The sequence below is a fragment of the Argopecten irradians genome, chromosome 11 (assembly GCF_041381155.1).
Source record: "Argopecten irradians isolate NY chromosome 11, Ai_NY, whole genome shotgun sequence".
NCBI lineage: Eukaryota > Metazoa > Mollusca > Bivalvia > Pectinida > Pectinidae > Argopecten > Argopecten irradians.
Window position 1 is genome coordinate 6,183,634 of NC_091144.1, and position 19,515 is coordinate 6,203,148.

The window sequence follows — 19,515 nt, forward strand, 5'->3', positions numbered from 1 at the left end:
CTAGGCATCAAATGTATGGCGTGCCGAACGTTGCAAAATTCAATAAGTAAAATAAAATGTGTAAAGAAAAAAATGTGTGTTCAATATGTTTAATTTGTGTGTAAAAACAATAAATGTTTGTGTAATTTTTTTTTAAATATTTATATGTAAAAAATAAAAATTTTGTTCAATAATTTCTTTGTGTGTGTGAAAAATATATTTATGTGTAAAAATATATATTTTTGTGTGATTTTCACACACACACATAAAACAACATCACACACAAATATATATTTTACACACAATCATTTTTTTCACACATAAATATAGAATAAATTACACACAAATATTTTTTCACACACACAAATATTTTTTTCACACACACAAATATATTTTTCACACACACAAACATATTTTGTTCACACAAATATAAAACAAAACCACACACAAATATATATTTTTACACACAAACCATTTTTTCTCATACAAATATTTTTCACACACACAAAATAAAATAATGAATAATAACGATATATTACAAACACATTTTTTTCGCACAAATGTTTTTCCTTATTGAATTTTGCAACGTTCGGCACGCCATACAAATGCAAGTGTTTTACAAGTCTGTGAATTTCGGATTATTTTGATCATTATACCCATTCGGTATTTTTTGTTTGTTTATTTTCTAAGGAACTATTTTTTGCTTTATAGTGCTACCTTGCAGAAACTAACTCCTGAGCACAATAGTAGGACGCGGATTGTGTTCTTCACATTTTACTGACAATGAGCGAGCCAGCTGTCGTTTCATAATGATCATTATAGACTAAGGTACATAACCTAGTATCTCATAGGGATAAACGCCTTCTATAATTACAACAATTGGGACAATAAGTAAAACGAAAGCTATTAAGAAAGTTGTGAAAAATGATAAATTCAAAAATAAATTGTCTAAAGTGGCCGGATGGTAGGAAGTGTACCCGTAAACTAGATGGAATGCGTTGATAACATATCTCGTCTTTTCAAATTCCAAACTATATTCTCTATAGTAAATTGCCATAGAAGCGCAATACAAGGTAAATGTAAAGATTAAAGTTATTACGTAACGTTTTATTGTCCGTTTAAGTTTTGTGAGCAGCACGTTACAATTGTTTCTGATGATCCAATAGCAATAAGGTGACTCTCAATGCTCTCTTCTTTCTAAAAAAACCTTAGTACTTATATGACACTCAATTTTGCCTAGTGTTAAGCGTTTGTTCCCAAGTGGGGAAGGTGTATGATTGTGGACGAGACAAACTGATATCTATAAGAATGGCTCTTTCCGTCTAATAGCTGTATACATACATTGTAAGATAGGAATACTTATCGACTAACCTCTGTTTATCTAATAATATCACATAGTCGACAGACTAGTAATAAACTAATTTAAAATATAGCTCTTAGAATATAGAATAAAAAATAATATAAAACCCGTTTAGTTGCTCGTTTATCTTGAAGTTTTGTTCAGTGTAAGGCGATGTACATTTGCGGATTGTTGGAACATTGACTATTCCGATAGCTGTACACTGCCATCCGTGTGTGTTCAGGCCTCAGACGCTTCTACGCTATCATGGATATAAAGTCATGTTTGCTTTTTCTCGAATTTCTAATCATGTTTTATGATGGCTTCTAGTGACGTATTCAGGGACGATGTTACAAAGATGTTACAGGATTGTGATAAATGTGTATACAATGTTTTCTCTATATGGAATAGATGTGACCAATAACACCAGCGGATGGAGGGAAACATGAATGGATATGATATTCGATGGATTTACCAAGCAGGTTGAATGTTGTGACGTGATGAATTACGTCTCTGATTAGAAGTTTAAGTATCGATATATACTGGTTTAAATAAGAAATGGTCAATTATTGTTTCATTAAGCCAGGCAACACGTGTCGGTGGTAAAGAATTCGATGGAGCTTTATTTAAAAAATGCGCAAAACATGTAACATGGATAGAACAGTGAGTTTTATAACTCCTGAGGTACATCTCGTATTGTATGTGTTATTTCTGTGAAATGTAATCATCCTGGTAAGCGATACACGTGGTTATTTGAAGTGAGATACACGTGATTATTTTAATGGATACACGTGATTATTTGGAGTGGGATAGCCGTGATTATTTGGAGTGGGATACACGTGATTATTTGGTGTGGATATACGCGATTTTTTAGTGGATACACGTGATTATAATTAGTCGACACACGTGATTATTTTTAGTGGATAGACGTGATTATTTTTAATGAATACACGTGATTATTTGGAGTGGATACACTGATTAGTGTAGCGGGATAAATGTTATATTTGGAGTGGAATACACGTGATTATTTTTAGTGGATACACGTGGTTATTTGGAGTGGATACACGTTATTATTTGGAGTGGATACATGTGATATTTGGAGTGGATACATGTGATATTTGGCGTGGAATACATGTGATTATTTGGAGTGGATACACGTGATTATTTGGAGTGGATTCATGTGATATTTGGAGTGGAATACACGTGATTATTTGGAGTGGAATACACGTGATTATTTAGAGTGGATACACGTAATTAGTGGAGCGGGATACATGTGATATTTGGAGTGGAATACCCCCGTGATTATTTGGAGTGATTAGTACGAAATGGCTGAAAACGCCCGAGGTAAGTACTTCTTAGGTATTACTTATCTCTACAGCTAGCGCATTATAGTTTGTTGGGTTCCACCACTAACCAGCTGTCCATAAAGGACCCCATAGTATATACATAATGATGATTTGACGTAGGATATACTTTGTTTACTACCCTTTGTCATATAAGGACATACAATGCTAAGGAGGCTGAGAAAGGCCGAAGAACCCAGAGGAAAATCACCGACTTGCAATCAGTGCGTTCATACGTACATTTGGATCTGGATACCTAGGTGGAGAACTAGTGGTAGATTATCAGGGCACCTTACCACTCTCGCATCGTGGTCCCTAAGTTATAGTAGTTCCATAGGTAGATGACTAGATCATCGGGATACCTTACCACTCACCCATCACCTCCCTATATCTACCACTATTCCTCCATCTCTGGAACTGTTACAATATTCTCGAGACGCGAATGTCAAAAACATACATGAAAAATGATTCTTCCACGTGAATAAATGTGTATTTCTCCGCACTGAATCTTTTCAACCGTTCGGATTGAAAAAGATGCAGTAAGTCGGTTATTGCATAATTTTCTCGTCGTGTGGTTTGTATTTCATCCTCGCTAGTCGAAAACCATGCATTAAACTTTACTTATTTTAAAATGTTGTGAACAAAATACATAGCATATTAGTAAAGCATTAACGAATACATATCAAAGTAAATTAAACATGTATATTTCCATCTGACCATGTGCTTGAGTAACCGATGTTCTGCTCAAATTTAATTCCGCGAAATTAACACGAAATGTTGACATCACGAAATTGAAGCTGCTACACATTTTATGTTTACATATGTGGAATCCGGACATGATAATAACATTACGTTGTTAAATGTATATTGCTGCTCTGGACCGATAATTAGATAGAGACATCATCAGAGCCAAATGTTTGTCAAACACTCACTGTCATTTCCTCATTACACACTTTATAGCGCCTGGGTATCATTTTTATAGATTTTTATAGTAGCTCGACTGTTTTCGTTTACCCTGATTTAGCTGCTGAAACCAATTTCTCCTGCAGTAGGTCGTGTAACATGATTCGGTCAATGTAATGTACCATTATAGCTGGATGGACCCTACATCACATGTAATATCGGCCCGCCCAACGTAATTGTGGATTAAGGTTAGGAAAAAACATTCTACATTCGATTTTATAGTCAACCAACAAAAAAATATTTTAGATTTAATCGTTAACCACTGGCACTTTAAAAACCACAATAGATTCAACACTAAACCAAAAAATACAATAGATTTAACACTGTACCAAAAATTATAATAGATTTAACACTGTACAAAAAATACAATAGATTTAACACTGAACCAAAAATTACAATAGATTTAACACTGTACCAAAAATTACAATAGATTTAACACTGAACCAAAAATTACAATAGATTTAACACTGTACCAAAAAATACAATAGATTTAACACTGAACCAAAAATTACAATAGATTTAACACTGTACGAAAAAATACAATAAAAATTAACACTGAACCAAAAATTACAATAGATTTAACACTGTACGAAAAATTACAATAAAAATTAACACTGAACCAAAAATTACAAAAGATTTAACATTGAACCAAAAATTACAATAGGGTTACAAATGGGTTTCAGGTCAACATGCGTTATGTTAAGGCTGTATATCAAACTATTGCCTAAAGCCAAAGATGTTTTGTTATACCGTATTCTATCTTTACATAATATTCATTACGCACATTAACACGTATATTACGTGCGGTATCAAAATGAAATGAAGTGGGCTATTCTGAAATGAAGTGAACTATTCTGAAATGTCACAATGGATGGACCCATGCATTTGAGAACTGCCATTTCACTTCATAATTGTCTGCTATGGCAGAGCATAAGTAGGAGGAAATGGGAATTGAACTGTTTACGCTTCTCTCCAGAGATGACATCGACTGTGATCAAGCTATTTTCTATATCGATGTTCCATCCAGGACAATGATCATGATGACTACATTTCTATGGCGTGTTTGACATTCTGTTGTTCAAATTTCAAAGACAACATACTTTTTTTGGTGTGATAACATAATAGTTGGTCAGGATACCGTGTAGCCGGCTATTTACGTGGATTTTGTTTTACGATTTTAACTCAAAACAAAGAAATTTAATTTTAGTGGATTTAAATTTTCACGATCTGACTTTAAAGGTTTATATGATTCAACCATTTCTCAATATTTTGCGGATCAAAATTCTCGCGATAAAAGCAAGTTCTGCGAAATCGAAAAGATATCCCCGCTAAATTTACTGGTTACGCGGTATTGGTCTGCTACAATGACAAACTCATGCAAACAGCAAATATCTTATAGCGTCTGCTGTGTCCGACCATAATAAAATAAAACGTTTTAATCAAGGACTCGTTAGCTGATAATGTAAGTTTTATCGATATTTTAAATTTCATTGGAGCGAATAGACGTATTCAAGCAGCAATTAGACTATTCAAGGAAAGATTGATATTTCGCAATAATTCTGAGATTTGGAAATGTTACGATCTTAAAATGAACATACATGACCGTTAGTCTGAATCATTCTCACGTCATTTTGTCATCTTGAGCCGATGAACTCATGGCCTATATAAAAAGGCGAGTGATACCGTCAACTAAGTCTAAACGTATGACACTATAACAACAAATCTATGAACAGCAAAGTGAGGCTTATTTTACATCATTCTAACAATATAAGTCTATCAACACTAAAGTATGTGTCAAAAGCCTAAATTATATATAAAACAACCATAGAATGACAGCCTAATTACTTCATGGATACTGTCAGCCCAACTGCGATAAATAGACTCACAATATATTCCGCCACTCCGATAGATATACTTACAACAAATATGTTCCGCCATTCCGATAAACAAACTCACAACAAATACAATCTGCCACTCCGATATATAAATTCACAACAAATATATTCTGCCACTCCGATAAACAAACTCCCAACAAGTACATTCTGCCACTCCGATAAACAAACTCACAACAAATACATTCTGCCACTCCGATACACAAACTCACAACAAACATATTTCGCCACTCCAATAAATAAACTCACAATATATATATTCCGCCAATCCGATAAATAAACTCACATGAAATATAACCACCACGCCAATAAATAAACTCACAAGATATATATATAAAGTTACACGAAATATATCCACCATGCCAATAAATAAACTCATTAACATATAATCTGCCACGCCGATAAATAAGTTCACCGATACATAGCCTTTTATAAGAAGAAAACAATTACTTGAAAACCTCAGAGGCTGCCCAATTATGAGCAGTCATACAAATGTTATAAAAATGTTATACACCATTTCAAATAAATAAACATACACATAAGATAATCAATACATTGAAACAATATAGTACACTGCACAACTCTTTAGTCGTTTGACTCTTATTACAAGACATATCGGTGCAATGAGTAACATGCCAACTTTTGCATGCCATGGAGTCGTATATCCTAGAACAAAATATGCTTTGATGTATCGTGTCACTTTACAGAAAACCTTGTATACTTACTTTTGATGAATGCTATCCATATATATAAATACATATATAGGAATCACCAACCCTTAACTACAAAACTGGAGGAAAAACAATTTTAACCCTGTAAACCCTGTCAATAAAAAACGTATATTAATGTGGCCGGTCGAATTATTTGCTGGTATTTATGATTTATTTACTGGTATTTATGATAAAACCTATATATCCTAGGGTATCTTTATACAATTACATCGCCCTTTTTGTGTAACGTCAGTTGATCTCTATGGTAACGGTTCTAACGAGAACGAATGTCTGCGAAACCTTATTTGAGAGAATCATGATTGTAAGCGAATGGATTTCTATAGAAATAGTCATTTTGCGTGCTGACGACATTTAAAGTCTGAGAGAAACATAATAAAACCTGCAGTCTGTTGTTGAGATGTACACGCCAGTTGATGGAAGCACTTTGTAATTATGTAAATATCTCCACTGACATGCTAAAGGCAATTCAGGGTTTTATCGGTAGAAAGAATGAGGACAGAGGCCATGTCAGGGAGGTCACATATGGGGAAAAGGGTTGTCAGGTCTTTCTGTACAGGATTAGAAGCAGGGAGTTGGTGGGGAAGAATTCAAGAAGGAGGAAAAAAGGCCATGTCATTGAGGACAGGAACATGTCACGTTAGGTTAGCACCGGATGTAAGGCACAGATGAGAAGGGGAATGATACCAAACCGAAAGTGAGAGAAGAGAGAGAATGCAAGAAGAGATCTTATAAGAGGGAAAGACTGTCAGGTTAATCCGACAGATGACAGGAAAAGAGGGGGGTAAGAACGGCCATGTGTGTGTGAGGTCCTTCTGTATAGAGGGGTCGGAGGGAGGGAGAGGTGGGAAGAGATCTTATATGGATGAAGACTATTACTCTCTCCTTTCTCTCATTATACCAGTCATGTGACCCTTTGTTGTACCTGTTGTAGATACACCTGAGGAGGTAGAGAAGATGGACGACTCAGACGCTGCTTCTTCCCCGTCACATTCCCAGTCACGTGCCACTTTTGTACCTGTTGTAGATACACCTGAGGAGGTATACATGACAGACGATTCAGACGCCGCTTCGTCTCTGTCCCTCTCCCAGTCAGGTCCACTAATGTCACGAAGTTCACTTATCGAGGAAGACGATACGGACGACGCTGATGACATCGATGCTGAAATGGCTACCGGAAATGGTGTTGACATCCGCCGGAAGTCTATGCCAGCTATTATGAGGCGTCTCAGTAGCATACAGAGCACGATTCGGACACATATCCGAATTCAGAATTTTCTTCTGAAATATATCCTCTTCTTTTTCAACTTCTTATCCTGGGTAAGTTTTTCAATAAAGTTGTTGATGAATCAAGTGTAAATAATCCATGAAAAATGTAACATTACTTTCATACGGCTTGAAAACACTAATAACTACTAAAACATTAACTGAGATCGAAGGAGGAGTGCAAGAGTGATTGGGCAATCCTCATCGACACAAACTCCAGTATTCTAAGCATGATATACTACAGAGTAATACATAACATTATGTAATATGTAGGTCCAGATCAGCCCATCACAGTCGCCCTATTAACTGGTGAAGCAGCCATAGATTTCGGCTTGTCGCGGTACCAGGCTCTATAACCTGATCATTTACTACTGGGAAATCATTTCTTTATAAAGTGTTAGGCATCTGGAGAGGTTTAATCAGTACTAAAAGTTACTTTCCTATGTCAACATAAGTTATTTTGGGAATGAGAACTACAGTATGTACCAGTAAAACAGAAAAGTCAATTATGGAATGAGGATCTGTTTTCTTGTCTTCACTGACAGCTTTCCCTAGAGTCTATAATGTCTGAAAGATCCTCAGGTCTATGTTAAGTTAGGAAATTATACGGGTTTTTTTTGTTCTGTGCCTTATTGAATTAGTAGATACTGCCGATTTTCATGTATTGTATGTGGACCGTTGACTATTTGTTCAAAAGATAATTATGCCCATTGAATTACTGAATTTGCTCTTCGGTTGATGTATCGAATAGGATAATATATTGTAAAACTTTTATGCTTGAATGTCCATGACGTTCAATTAATTATGCATAGATGTTAAAATCACTCGATGGACGTAATGAAATGGGTTATATGTTTACAGTCTCCATTGAAAACGATGTTATAGAGCATGATACTATTAAAAAGGCATTTTAAGATTATTTGGCACGGTTTTATAATACAGGTAAGAAAAATGCTTTTCCATGGTCAATAAGACAAAGTGATCTTTGTGTTACTGACAAAATGGGCGAGATACTAAAACAGTTTTAAAAAGTGAGGCCAAAAGTGAGGCGGTGCCAAGGGAGGCATTTTGAAAGTTAAAGTCAGTTAGGAAGAAGAGAAAAGATAATATCCTAAATTTAGTCTCCTTTTACGATCATGCAATAGGGTCAGCAGGTATAATTCTAACGCCCTTCCAACGTGACCGGATGAAGTGTGTTGCTTGGTGTCTTCGGCGGCATGCTTCAATGATATAGCACTATAAAATGGGCAACGGCTCCAATATACAAGAAGACACAATACGAACATACTGCAGTCTCCCAAATCACGCACCTTGCACTTCACACACGCTGCACACTGCATGCATGGGATGCCGTCCTTACATGACCCTGGACGATAAAATAATCAAACAAACAAATTTTCAACTGTATCATATAAAAAGTTACTTACTCTCCATTTTATCAATTAAAAGTCTAGTTACCCCACTTTTTAATCAATGTCAATTTGCAATGTTATCAGTGATATAGTGACTTACCATCCCATTGTAGCAATGAATAAGTTGTTAACCGTTAGTTTTATAATCTACTTGATAAAATAAAGTATGTTTAAATGTTCTATTCTAGTGATTTTTCAAGGGTATGTTTTTTCCTAATCAATACGCAATGTCAATGTCTCTTTTGTGGCCTTACGATAACATCGGGGTTTCGGGTCAGTCTCGGATATTTTTTTTTTCAGAGTACAAAAAAGTATTGGCCAATCAGAAAGCCAGATTTAGTATGGAAATGGTGAAAAATTAATGATATATTTGTGAAAAGATTTATTAAAGGTATTGAGGTTGGTAATATGTAATACCTTGTCATTATTATAATAAATTATTTTCTTTCCATAATTATATCCGCACCAAAACTCAAATGACCAGACAAACGACTTGACGTCGTCTAATTATCTGTGTAACTAAGGTTCACCACGACAGTGACTGGCTTCGCGGTGACAGATTTATCCCAACTGTATTGATTATTGGACAAAAGTAAATACGAATTTGTAGTTGGAAATGCATTAAAAACAAAACCCCATCCATTCGGAATCTCTTTCGGTTGACCTAATCCTATGTCAATTTAAATTTGTTGGGAGACAAGTATTGTAGGATTAGTGGCGCGACAAAGGACGCCTACCCTCGGGCATACAAGGCAATAACATGGGCCCCATTGCTGACGTGTCAAACCGTCCTTCGTGTCGGTATATTTCAATCAATGGCCTATATTCATCGCTGATCACTTATTCTTGTTTAGAAACGATTTGAACGTTCCACTCCGACATACGCGCGTCAAGCATGCAATTGCGTTATAAAGAATGTAGCTAGTACTTGAAGAATGAAGGGGATACACTAGAACTGTAATTGGTGTAACGGCGACATTGGATAAGCCCAATGATATAGTCCAGTGCGTCATGTACACAGATATAAGCTATATAAATTGTAACCATTCATATGTGTTGACAATTGGAGAATATCTCGGATTCAACCATTGTAGCATTACACACATGATTTTTTCTTTTTATTTTTGGCAATTTAGATAGGAAAAACACACGGATTGTTAAAATATCTAAACACATGTGCTTAAAAAATCTTTTATACATCATATATCTGTATTCCTTAGTTGTGCGATTTCTAGCTATCTGACAAAAGAAATGTAACTATTCCTCTACCCAGAAGCGATACACGAAATGAAACCAAAGACAATCGTTTTTGCTACTCTGGAAACATGTGTTTTGAATTACCAGAAGTAAGAACTCACCAAGCTAAATAATGATTATTCATAGAAAAATGAAGGAAAAAGGTAATATCAATTGATACACAAGTGTAAAAGGAATATGATGTACACTGAAGTTGTAATTGGTGTGGAAGACAGAATGATTCAAAATGGTTCAATGTAGGTACAGATCATGTGTTGGGGGAAGAAGGTAGTTTTGATTGATTGATAGCTTATGCACGAGCATGACAATGTGAATCGGTCTAATCTAGAACAAAGTTTGCGTGTATCGGCCATTATTTGATCCGTGGTAGTGGAATGAAAACCTAGGTTGATTGGCCTATTTTAGTGATATTTAAACGTAAAAAAGGTTTCTTTTCATTGGTCCATTGGTTGAATCACGGTTGTAGAAGGGAGGGTGATTTTGATTGATCACATAATCGCTATACTGGTGTGAAAAAGGTCGTTTTGATGAAGTTACGAATGAGAAAAGGAGGTCAGTACATTAATATGAAAGGAAAAGTAATTGACCTATAGTTTTAATCCTATATTTAATGCAAACATTTAAAATCCTCTTTCGTCTGTTTGTTCCTTTTTAAATCAGTGGCCGTGCAGGTAGGGCGTTAGAATTGTACATGCTGCACCTATTGTATGATCATAAAGGCGACTAAATTTAGGATCTTATCTTTTTTCTTCTTCCTAACTGACTTTCTTCCTTTTTACGTCTCCCTTGACACCGCCTCATTTTTGGCCGTCTGTTGAGCGCTCGCCCTTGTGCGGAAGGCCCTTAGTTCTGCCATCTGACCCAGACACACCAAAGTCTATAGAAGTGGTAGTTTCTGCTCTTGCTTAGCGCTCAGATTACCGGGAGTAGGATGACTGCTGTACCCGGTGTCAGTATAAGGTGACCGTGTGGGGTGTGTTACTTGATGTCTTCTGCAGCATGCTTCAGGGTAATAGCACTACAAAAGGCACAAGCGTTCCACTATACAAGAATACACAACACGAATATACTGCAGTCTTCCAAAACACGCACTAAACACCACATATACGCTATTATTCCGCATACATGGGAGGCCACTTTACGTGAACCTAGCTGTTAATAGGACGTTAATAATTAAACAAACTTAATTTTAAATCAAGTCGAATATACTGAAGAAATAGCGTATCTTTTATAAGGACTTTCAATAGCAGAATTACTTGGCGTTCATGCAGTCACTAAATTGCAATAGAGGGGAATATACATGGAATTTCACGCTTTAGTCTGTAGTACTTTATAGCTCTCGCAAGATTTCCCTACAGAAACATTCCAAAATTCACCGGTCTGTGAATAATGTATCTCCCATATACTAATACCGCCTGTATATCACCTTAATGCACTTCTGTCCTTTGGAATGCAGTGTCCATACGAGGTTTGTCTCTCTCTCTCCTGCTGAGGCCGTCCATAGACTACGTCTTTCAAACAGTATACCTTGAAGTAGAACATTTCCTGCTATTGTTAATTAACCCTTTCACCTCTCCGATATTGGAAACATACTAATACCCGCGAGTATCCCTAACTCGATGTGATTTTACCCGGTAGGTGGCGGGGCTGGTGGCTGTTGGAGTGGGACTATGGAGCCTACTGGACGATGGCGGGATAATTGCTGATGCTGTTGACTTCGTTCTGGATCCATCAGTCATAATCGTTATTCTAGGAGCCATCACATTCATCGTCGCGTTCCCGGGTTGTCTCGGTGCCGTTCGTGAAAACATCATTCTCCTCAGAGTGGTAAGTAGTGAAGAAATAAATACATCGGGGCAAATGGACATCTGACCAGTGGTCATAAATACAGTCCCTATTGGCCATATCAACGGCTTTATGGCCGGAATGACCTTTATCACAGATATCACAATAACATCTTACAGTCGCAGGAAAATGTCGTAAGAGCAATCGAATGGACACACAGGGGGTATGTCAAGTTCGCGTTGACGTGAGGGAGATTAGAGTTCTAATACAACGTTATTACATCTATCTAGAAGTCTTTACGACTGCAATATTGCATCTACACTTTACCTATACTTTTCTTAAACAATCTAAGTTTAATTGATGTTTAGAATGCATTATCTTTACTTACAACTGAGAGCATTCAAAGATAAAGATTGTTAATTATTAATCTTTTTAAATATTTTCTTTGCTTATAATAGGCAAACGTACACAGTTTTTTCTAATCAAACATTTAGAAAAGCAATTGATTCCTAAATGTAAGTTAGCGGCAATAGTTAATTATGTATGATCTCTCCGAACCCAATAGGAGCCTGTATATCTGTACAGTATCTGTAGAGATCGATATACAATCTAATACTATTAAGCTGGATGTGGAAAGAGGATACTAGCCAGAAAATTAAAAGACGAGCACATCCAAAATAGTGAGCCCGCTACATATATTTAACAACGTCTTCAATTATTGCGGCGCGTTCGCTAGATGTCGGACGTAATTAATACAAACGTCTTAATCCTGTCCGGGCCGAATTCATTTCTAATCCATTAATTCTCTTAACGACCAAACAGTATTACTAACTGAGGTGTCATGGCGCAGTCAGTGATGGTCAAAACTGACATATTGAAAATAACATATAATGCCTGTTTATATACTGCTAGGTATGACCCAGTCATTCTAATTCCCCTATAGAAAAGCATTATGTAAAGAAAGCAGAAACAAAACTCGCTCTGGGAAAAATGGAATATTCATCCTACAGCGAACCTGTCTTATGTTTCAGACACGTCACACAATATGTTGGTCGTCAATAATGATTTCCAGAATCATCATTCAGTGTGTGTGTCGCCAATGGTTTCAAAGACTCGTGGGAAGTGAGCAATATGAATTGTCAACAAATGATTCGACGTTATAACGATACTGGTTTTACTTTTACATTATTAGATTCCGCTCCTTTTCTTCCCATCAAAGTCGTATGATATTTATGTAATTACTACAGCACTGAGTTTGTTGCTATTTAATCACTATGTTTTTCCTTTGCAGTTCCACATATCACTGTCCCTAGTCCTTGTTATAGAGATCGTGGCAGGAACTCTGATCATAGTATTTTACTCCAACCCAACAGCGCGGGAAAATCTACGCCACGCACCAGAAAAGGTGTTAAAGAAAGCCATCGTTAGATACAAGGACGATGACTATTACAAAGTATGGATGGACAACATTCAGAAACAGGTATATTATAACTAAAGTATAGATGGACAACATTCAGAAACAGGTATATTATAACTAAAGTATGGATATACAACATTCAGAGACAGGTATATTATAACTAAAGTATGGATGGACAACATTCAGAAACAGGTATATTATAACTAAAGTATGCATGGACAACATTCAGAAACAGGTATATGATAATAAAGATATGGATGGATAACATTCAGAAACAGGTATATTATAATTAAGATACGGATGGACAACATTCAGAAACAGGTATATTATAATAAAGATACGGATGGATAACATTCAGAAACAGGTATATTATAATAAAGATACGGATTGACAACATTCAGAAACAGGTATATTATAATAAAGATATGGATGGACAACATTCAGAAACAGATATATTATAATAAAGATATGGATAGACAACATTCAGAAACAGATATATTATAATTAAGGTATGGATAGACAACATTCAGAAACAGGTATATTATAATAAAGATATGGATGGACAACATTCAGAAACAGGTATATTATGATAAAGATATGGATGGACAACATTCAGAAACAGGTATATTATAATAAAGATATGGATGGACAACATTCAGAAACAGGTATATTATAATAAAGATATGGATGGACAACATTCAGAAACAGGTATATTATAATAAAGATACGGATGGACAACATTCAGAAACAGGCATATTATAATAAAGATACGGATGGACAACATTCAGAAACAGGTATATTATAATAAAGATATGGATGGATAACATTCAGAAACAGGTATATTATGATAAAGATATGGATGGACAACATTCAGAAACAGGTATATTATAACTAAAGTATGGATGGACAACATTCAGAAACAGGTATATTATAACTAAAGTATGGATGGACAACATTCAGAAACAGGTATATTATAATAAAGATATGGATGGACAACATTCAGAGACAGGTATTTTATAATAAAGATATGGATGGACAACATTCAGAAACAGGTATATTATAATAAAGATATGGATGGACAACATTCAGAAACAGGTATATTATAATAAAGATATGGATGGACAGCATTCAGAAACAGGTATATTATAATAAAGATATGGATGGACAACATTCAGAAACAGGTATATTATAATAAAGATATGGATGGACAGCATTCAGAAACAGGTATATTATAATAAAGATATGGATGGACAACATTCAGAAACAGGTATATTATAATAAAGATACGGATGGATAACATTCAGAAACAGGTATATTATACTTAAGATACGGGTGGACAACATTCAGAAACAGGTATATTAAAATAAAGAAACGGATATACAGCATTTAGAAACAGGTATATTATAATAAAAAAAACGGATGGACAACATTCAGAAACAGGTATATTATAATAAAGAAACGGATATACAGCATTTAGAAACAGGTATGTTATAATAAAGATACGGATGGACAACATTCAGAAACAGGTATATTATAATAAAGAAACGGATATACAGCATTTAGAAACAGGTATATTATAATAAAAAAAACGGATGGACAACATTCAGAAACAGGTATATTATAATAAAGAAACGGATATACAGCATTTAGAAACAGGTATGTTATAATAAAGATACGGATGGACAACATTCAGAAACAGGTATGTTATAATAAAGATACGGATGGACAACATTCAGAAACAGGTATATTATAATAAAGATATGGATGGACAACATTCAGAAACAGGTATATTATAATAAAGATACGGATGGACAACATTCAGAAACAGGTATATCATAATAAAGATACGGATGGACAACATTCAGAAACAGATATATTATAATAAAGATATGGATGGACAACATTCAGAAACAGGTATGTTATAATAAAGATACGGATGGACAACATTCAGAAACAGCTATATTATAAAGATACGGATGGACAACATTCAGAAACAGGTATATCATAATAAAGATACGGATGGACAACATTCAGAAACAGGTATATTATAAAGATATGGATGGACAACATTCAGAAACAGGTATATTATAAAGATACGGATGGACAACATTCAGAAACAGGTATATTATAAAGATACGGATGGACAACATTCAGAAACAGGTATATTATAATAAAGATATGGATGGACAACATTCAGAAACAGGTATATTATAATAAAGATACGGATGGACAACATTCAGAAACAGGTATATTATAATAAAGATATGGATGGACAACATTCAGAAACAGGTATATTATAAAGATACGGATGGACAACATTCAGAAACAGGTATATTATAATAAAGATATGGATGGACAACATTCAGAAACAGGTATATTATAAAGATATGGATGGACAACATTCAGAAACAGGTATATTATAAAGATACGGATGGACAACATTCAGAAACAGGTATATTATAATAAAGATACGGATGGACAGCATTCAGAAACAGGTATATTATAATAAAGATATGGATGGACAACATTCAGAAACAGGTATGTTATAATAAAGATACGGATGGACAACATTCAGAAACAGGTATATTATAATAAAGATACGGATGGACAACATTCAGAAACAGGTATATTATAATAAAGATATGGATGGACAACATTCAGAAACAGGTATATTATAATAAAGATATGGATGGACAACATTCAGAAACAGGTATATTATAATAAAGATATGGATGGACAACATTCAGAAACAGGTATATTATAATAAAGATATGGATGGACAACATTCAGAAACAGGTATATTATAATAAAGATATGGATGGACAACATTCAGAAACAGGTATATTATAATAAAGATATGGATGGACAACATTCAGAAACAGGTATATTATAATAAAGATACGGATGGACAACATTCAGAAACAGGTATATTATAAAGATACGGATGGACAACATTCAGAAACAGGTATATCATAAAGATACGGATGGACAACATTCAGAAACAGGTATATTATAAAGATATGGATGGACAACATTCAGAAACAGGTATTCATGTATTATAATAAAGATATGGATGGACAACATTCAGAAACAGGTATATTATAATAAAGATATGGATGGACAACATTCAGAAACAGGTATATTATAATAAAGATATGGATGGACAACATTCAGAAACAGGTATATTATAATAAAGATATGGATGGACAACATTCAGAAACAGGTATATTATAACTAAAGTATAGATGGACAACATTCAGAAACAGGTATATCATAATAAACAAATACATTATAATTACAGGACACGACGGAAGGCCTATTTTGTCAACTCTTTTAGTGTAGATAGTAGATAGACCAGCATAGAATCACTATAAGAAAATGCTTGCTGATTTGCGAAAAGCTTTCACACATTTTTCTCGTCTCATTTTAGGCGTGTCGAATAGTACATTACAGGCTGTCGTGACTATCAGCAGGTTGTATGGGGTGTTGAACTCAATATATCACTGTTATAGGCCCGGTAGTTCTCGTGTCAAACGAATTCCAAAATACTCACTCATTCAGGGAGGTTACGCCATTGAATACACCACGGATCGATAGACGGTTTTACGCTAGAATAAAGATTTGGAGAAGGTAGTCATAACTAGGAAATGAATTGATTTCCTCAGTCGTAATGGGTGATTAGTGATTTTGGTTTTAGGGGACAGATAGCAGACAGGCTTGTTTTGTAAAGAGGAGTATATACAACCGTCAGCTACAATAAAACTATCGCTGTCTGTAACATAAGCCACATAATACTACATTGTATAGTGTATATAACCGTGAACGATTCCAGTCATCGGTGACCATATTGCTTGAGTTTCACTAGATACTACTTCCAAACTTCCTATATGTTTTATCGTGTTTTGTTATATACATTATATATATATATATATATTGATTGTTTTATGTATTAGAATTGCATGATGTGTTGCGGAAAAACCATGGACGAAATAGTTTCCTTAACTTCATTATAAAATAACTGCTCTTTTCTTCGATTCATCACTGATTTTAGACATGACATACTACATCGATTTCGTTTAAGTGTAAGTGTGGTGTGAGTCAAGCGTCCATCTTACACTGGCTTTATTTTCAGTTTAAATGTTGCGGTGGGCGTCAAGCGTCCATCTAACTCTAGCTTTATTTTCAGTTTAAATTTTGCGGTGTGCGTTAAGCATCCATATTACATGACCAAATTTAAGTTTAAGTGTTGCGGTGAGAGTCAAGCATCCATATTACATTGACTTTATTGAAGTTTAAGTGTTGCGGTGAGAGTCAAGCGCCCGTCTTTCATTGACTTTGTTTTAGGTTAAGTGTTGCAGTGTGAGTCAAGCATCCATATTACATTGACTTTATTTAAGTTTAAGCGTTGCGGTGAGAGTCAAGCATCCATATTACATTGACTTTATTTAAGTTTAAGTGTTGCGGTGAGAGTCAAGCATCCTTATTTCATTGTCTTTGTTTTTAAGGTTAAGTGTTGCGGTGTGAGTCAAGAACCCATCTTTCATTGACTTTGTTTAAGGTGAAGTGTTGCAGTGTGAGTCAAGCGCCCGTCTTACGGTGACTGTGTTTTTAAATTTTAGTGTAGCGATGTTAGTCACACTGAGTTTTTTTCAGTTTAAGGAAGTTTAAGGTTTGTGGTAAGAGTCAAGCTCCCGTCTTACGCTGTCTTTGTTTTTCAGTTTAAGTGTTGCGGCGTTAGTCACACGGACGAAGGCTACAAAGACTGGCAACTCAACACTTACTTCAACTGTACCCGCCTTAACCCTAGTATAGAGAGATGTGCGGTGCCATTTTCGTGCTGTATATTTTATCCTGTAAGTATCCCCAAGTGTATCTCCATCATTAAATCAGTCCTTTAGCATGTTTGCTGCTTTATCATTCTGCCCACTGCACAACTGCCCGTTATCTGGTATAATATAATAAGTGGGAGTATTCTTCAGGGAAATGGAGACGCTGGTCGTGCATATCATGACTATAATCAGTAGCGTCCTTCTAACAAATAACAGTGGGTAGCTTTATCGTGTTAGTAGTTAAACTCATCAACACAAGAGGAAGGACGTATTGTCTGTGTGTACATTTCTATGTTGTTACAAGTATTGACATCTCCAGCAAAAGCAACGACAAATACTATATTTTTCAATACAATTACAATTCTTACAACTTCTATCAGCAGAAAACTTCTTATCAAGTTCAGATAAATGTCTGTTCTAATTAGCTGTTAATAGAGCCATTTACTAAAGACAAGAACAAGTACTGTGTAGTTTGGTACATTGTATGCCCATTGTGTGAAGTGCTTTGTTTTGTTTCCATATGGAAATGATTGTTAAGGCTTATATCGCAAATGTTTATCAATCTATCCTTGTAATATCAAATTAAACACATTTCAATCTATCGTGATCTAGAAATTAAGATTACTCGGCGAAAATTCTGATGCGAAGCACGAGCGTAAAACATAGATGTTTCCACCTCATGGTATTCATCATGAAACACGGAATATTCTATTTATTATATTTGTTTTCTCGCCTCAATTTACAGAAGATTATCACTACTTCTTCCACCAAAGGTTATTCAGCCATTATTTGCCCTTGCGATTATTACGCCGTATCTTTGTGAGTATAACGTCATATTTCTACACAAAAATATGACGTCATTTTCGTGCACAAAGTAATGACGTAACAGTCAAAATGATATTTTCACTGTTAATGCTACATTCCGATTGGTAAAAGCGAGTGAAAATATCAAAATTGAAGTGAAGTATATCGTTTTATTTTCACCGTAAAACCTTATATTTCAATGCGAAAATGTTATAAAATGTTTTATAAAAATTAGTTACAATACAGCAATTGTGTACTGTAAAAGTTCTTGTTTTTATGCTTTAATGATTTTTATGATTATGTTTAAATGAAAGCATGTTTGCAGAAATCACTTTACTTTTCGGGGCCGCGGTGGCCGAGTGGTTAAGATGTCCCGACATATTACCACAAGCCCTCCACCTCTGGGATGCGGGTTCGAATCCCATGTGGGGCAGTTGCCAGGTACTGATCGCTGGTCGGTGGTTTTTCTCCGGGTACTCCGGCTTTCCTCCACCAACAAAC

The 19,515-nt window shown here is 35.2% G+C and overlaps 1 protein-coding gene across 1 annotated transcript in view; it reads left to right on the plus strand.

Moving 5' to 3' along the window:
* Positions 1–1,438: 1,438 nt before the first annotated feature.
* LOC138334371 (tetraspanin-33-like) overlaps positions 1,439–19,515 on the plus strand; it is a 28,796-nt gene continuing 10,719 nt past the window's right edge. The window contains exons 1-5 of the mRNA XM_069283037.1: positions 1,439–2,662; positions 7,179–7,564; positions 11,818–12,006; positions 13,256–13,444; positions 18,100–18,234. Coding sequence (XP_069139138.1) covers positions 2,644–2,662; positions 7,179–7,564; positions 11,818–12,006; positions 13,256–13,444; positions 18,100–18,234 — 918 coding nt within the window. The 5' untranslated portion in view covers positions 1,439–2,643. The remainder of the gene's footprint in view (positions 2,663–7,178; positions 7,565–11,817; positions 12,007–13,255; positions 13,445–18,099; positions 18,235–19,515) is intronic.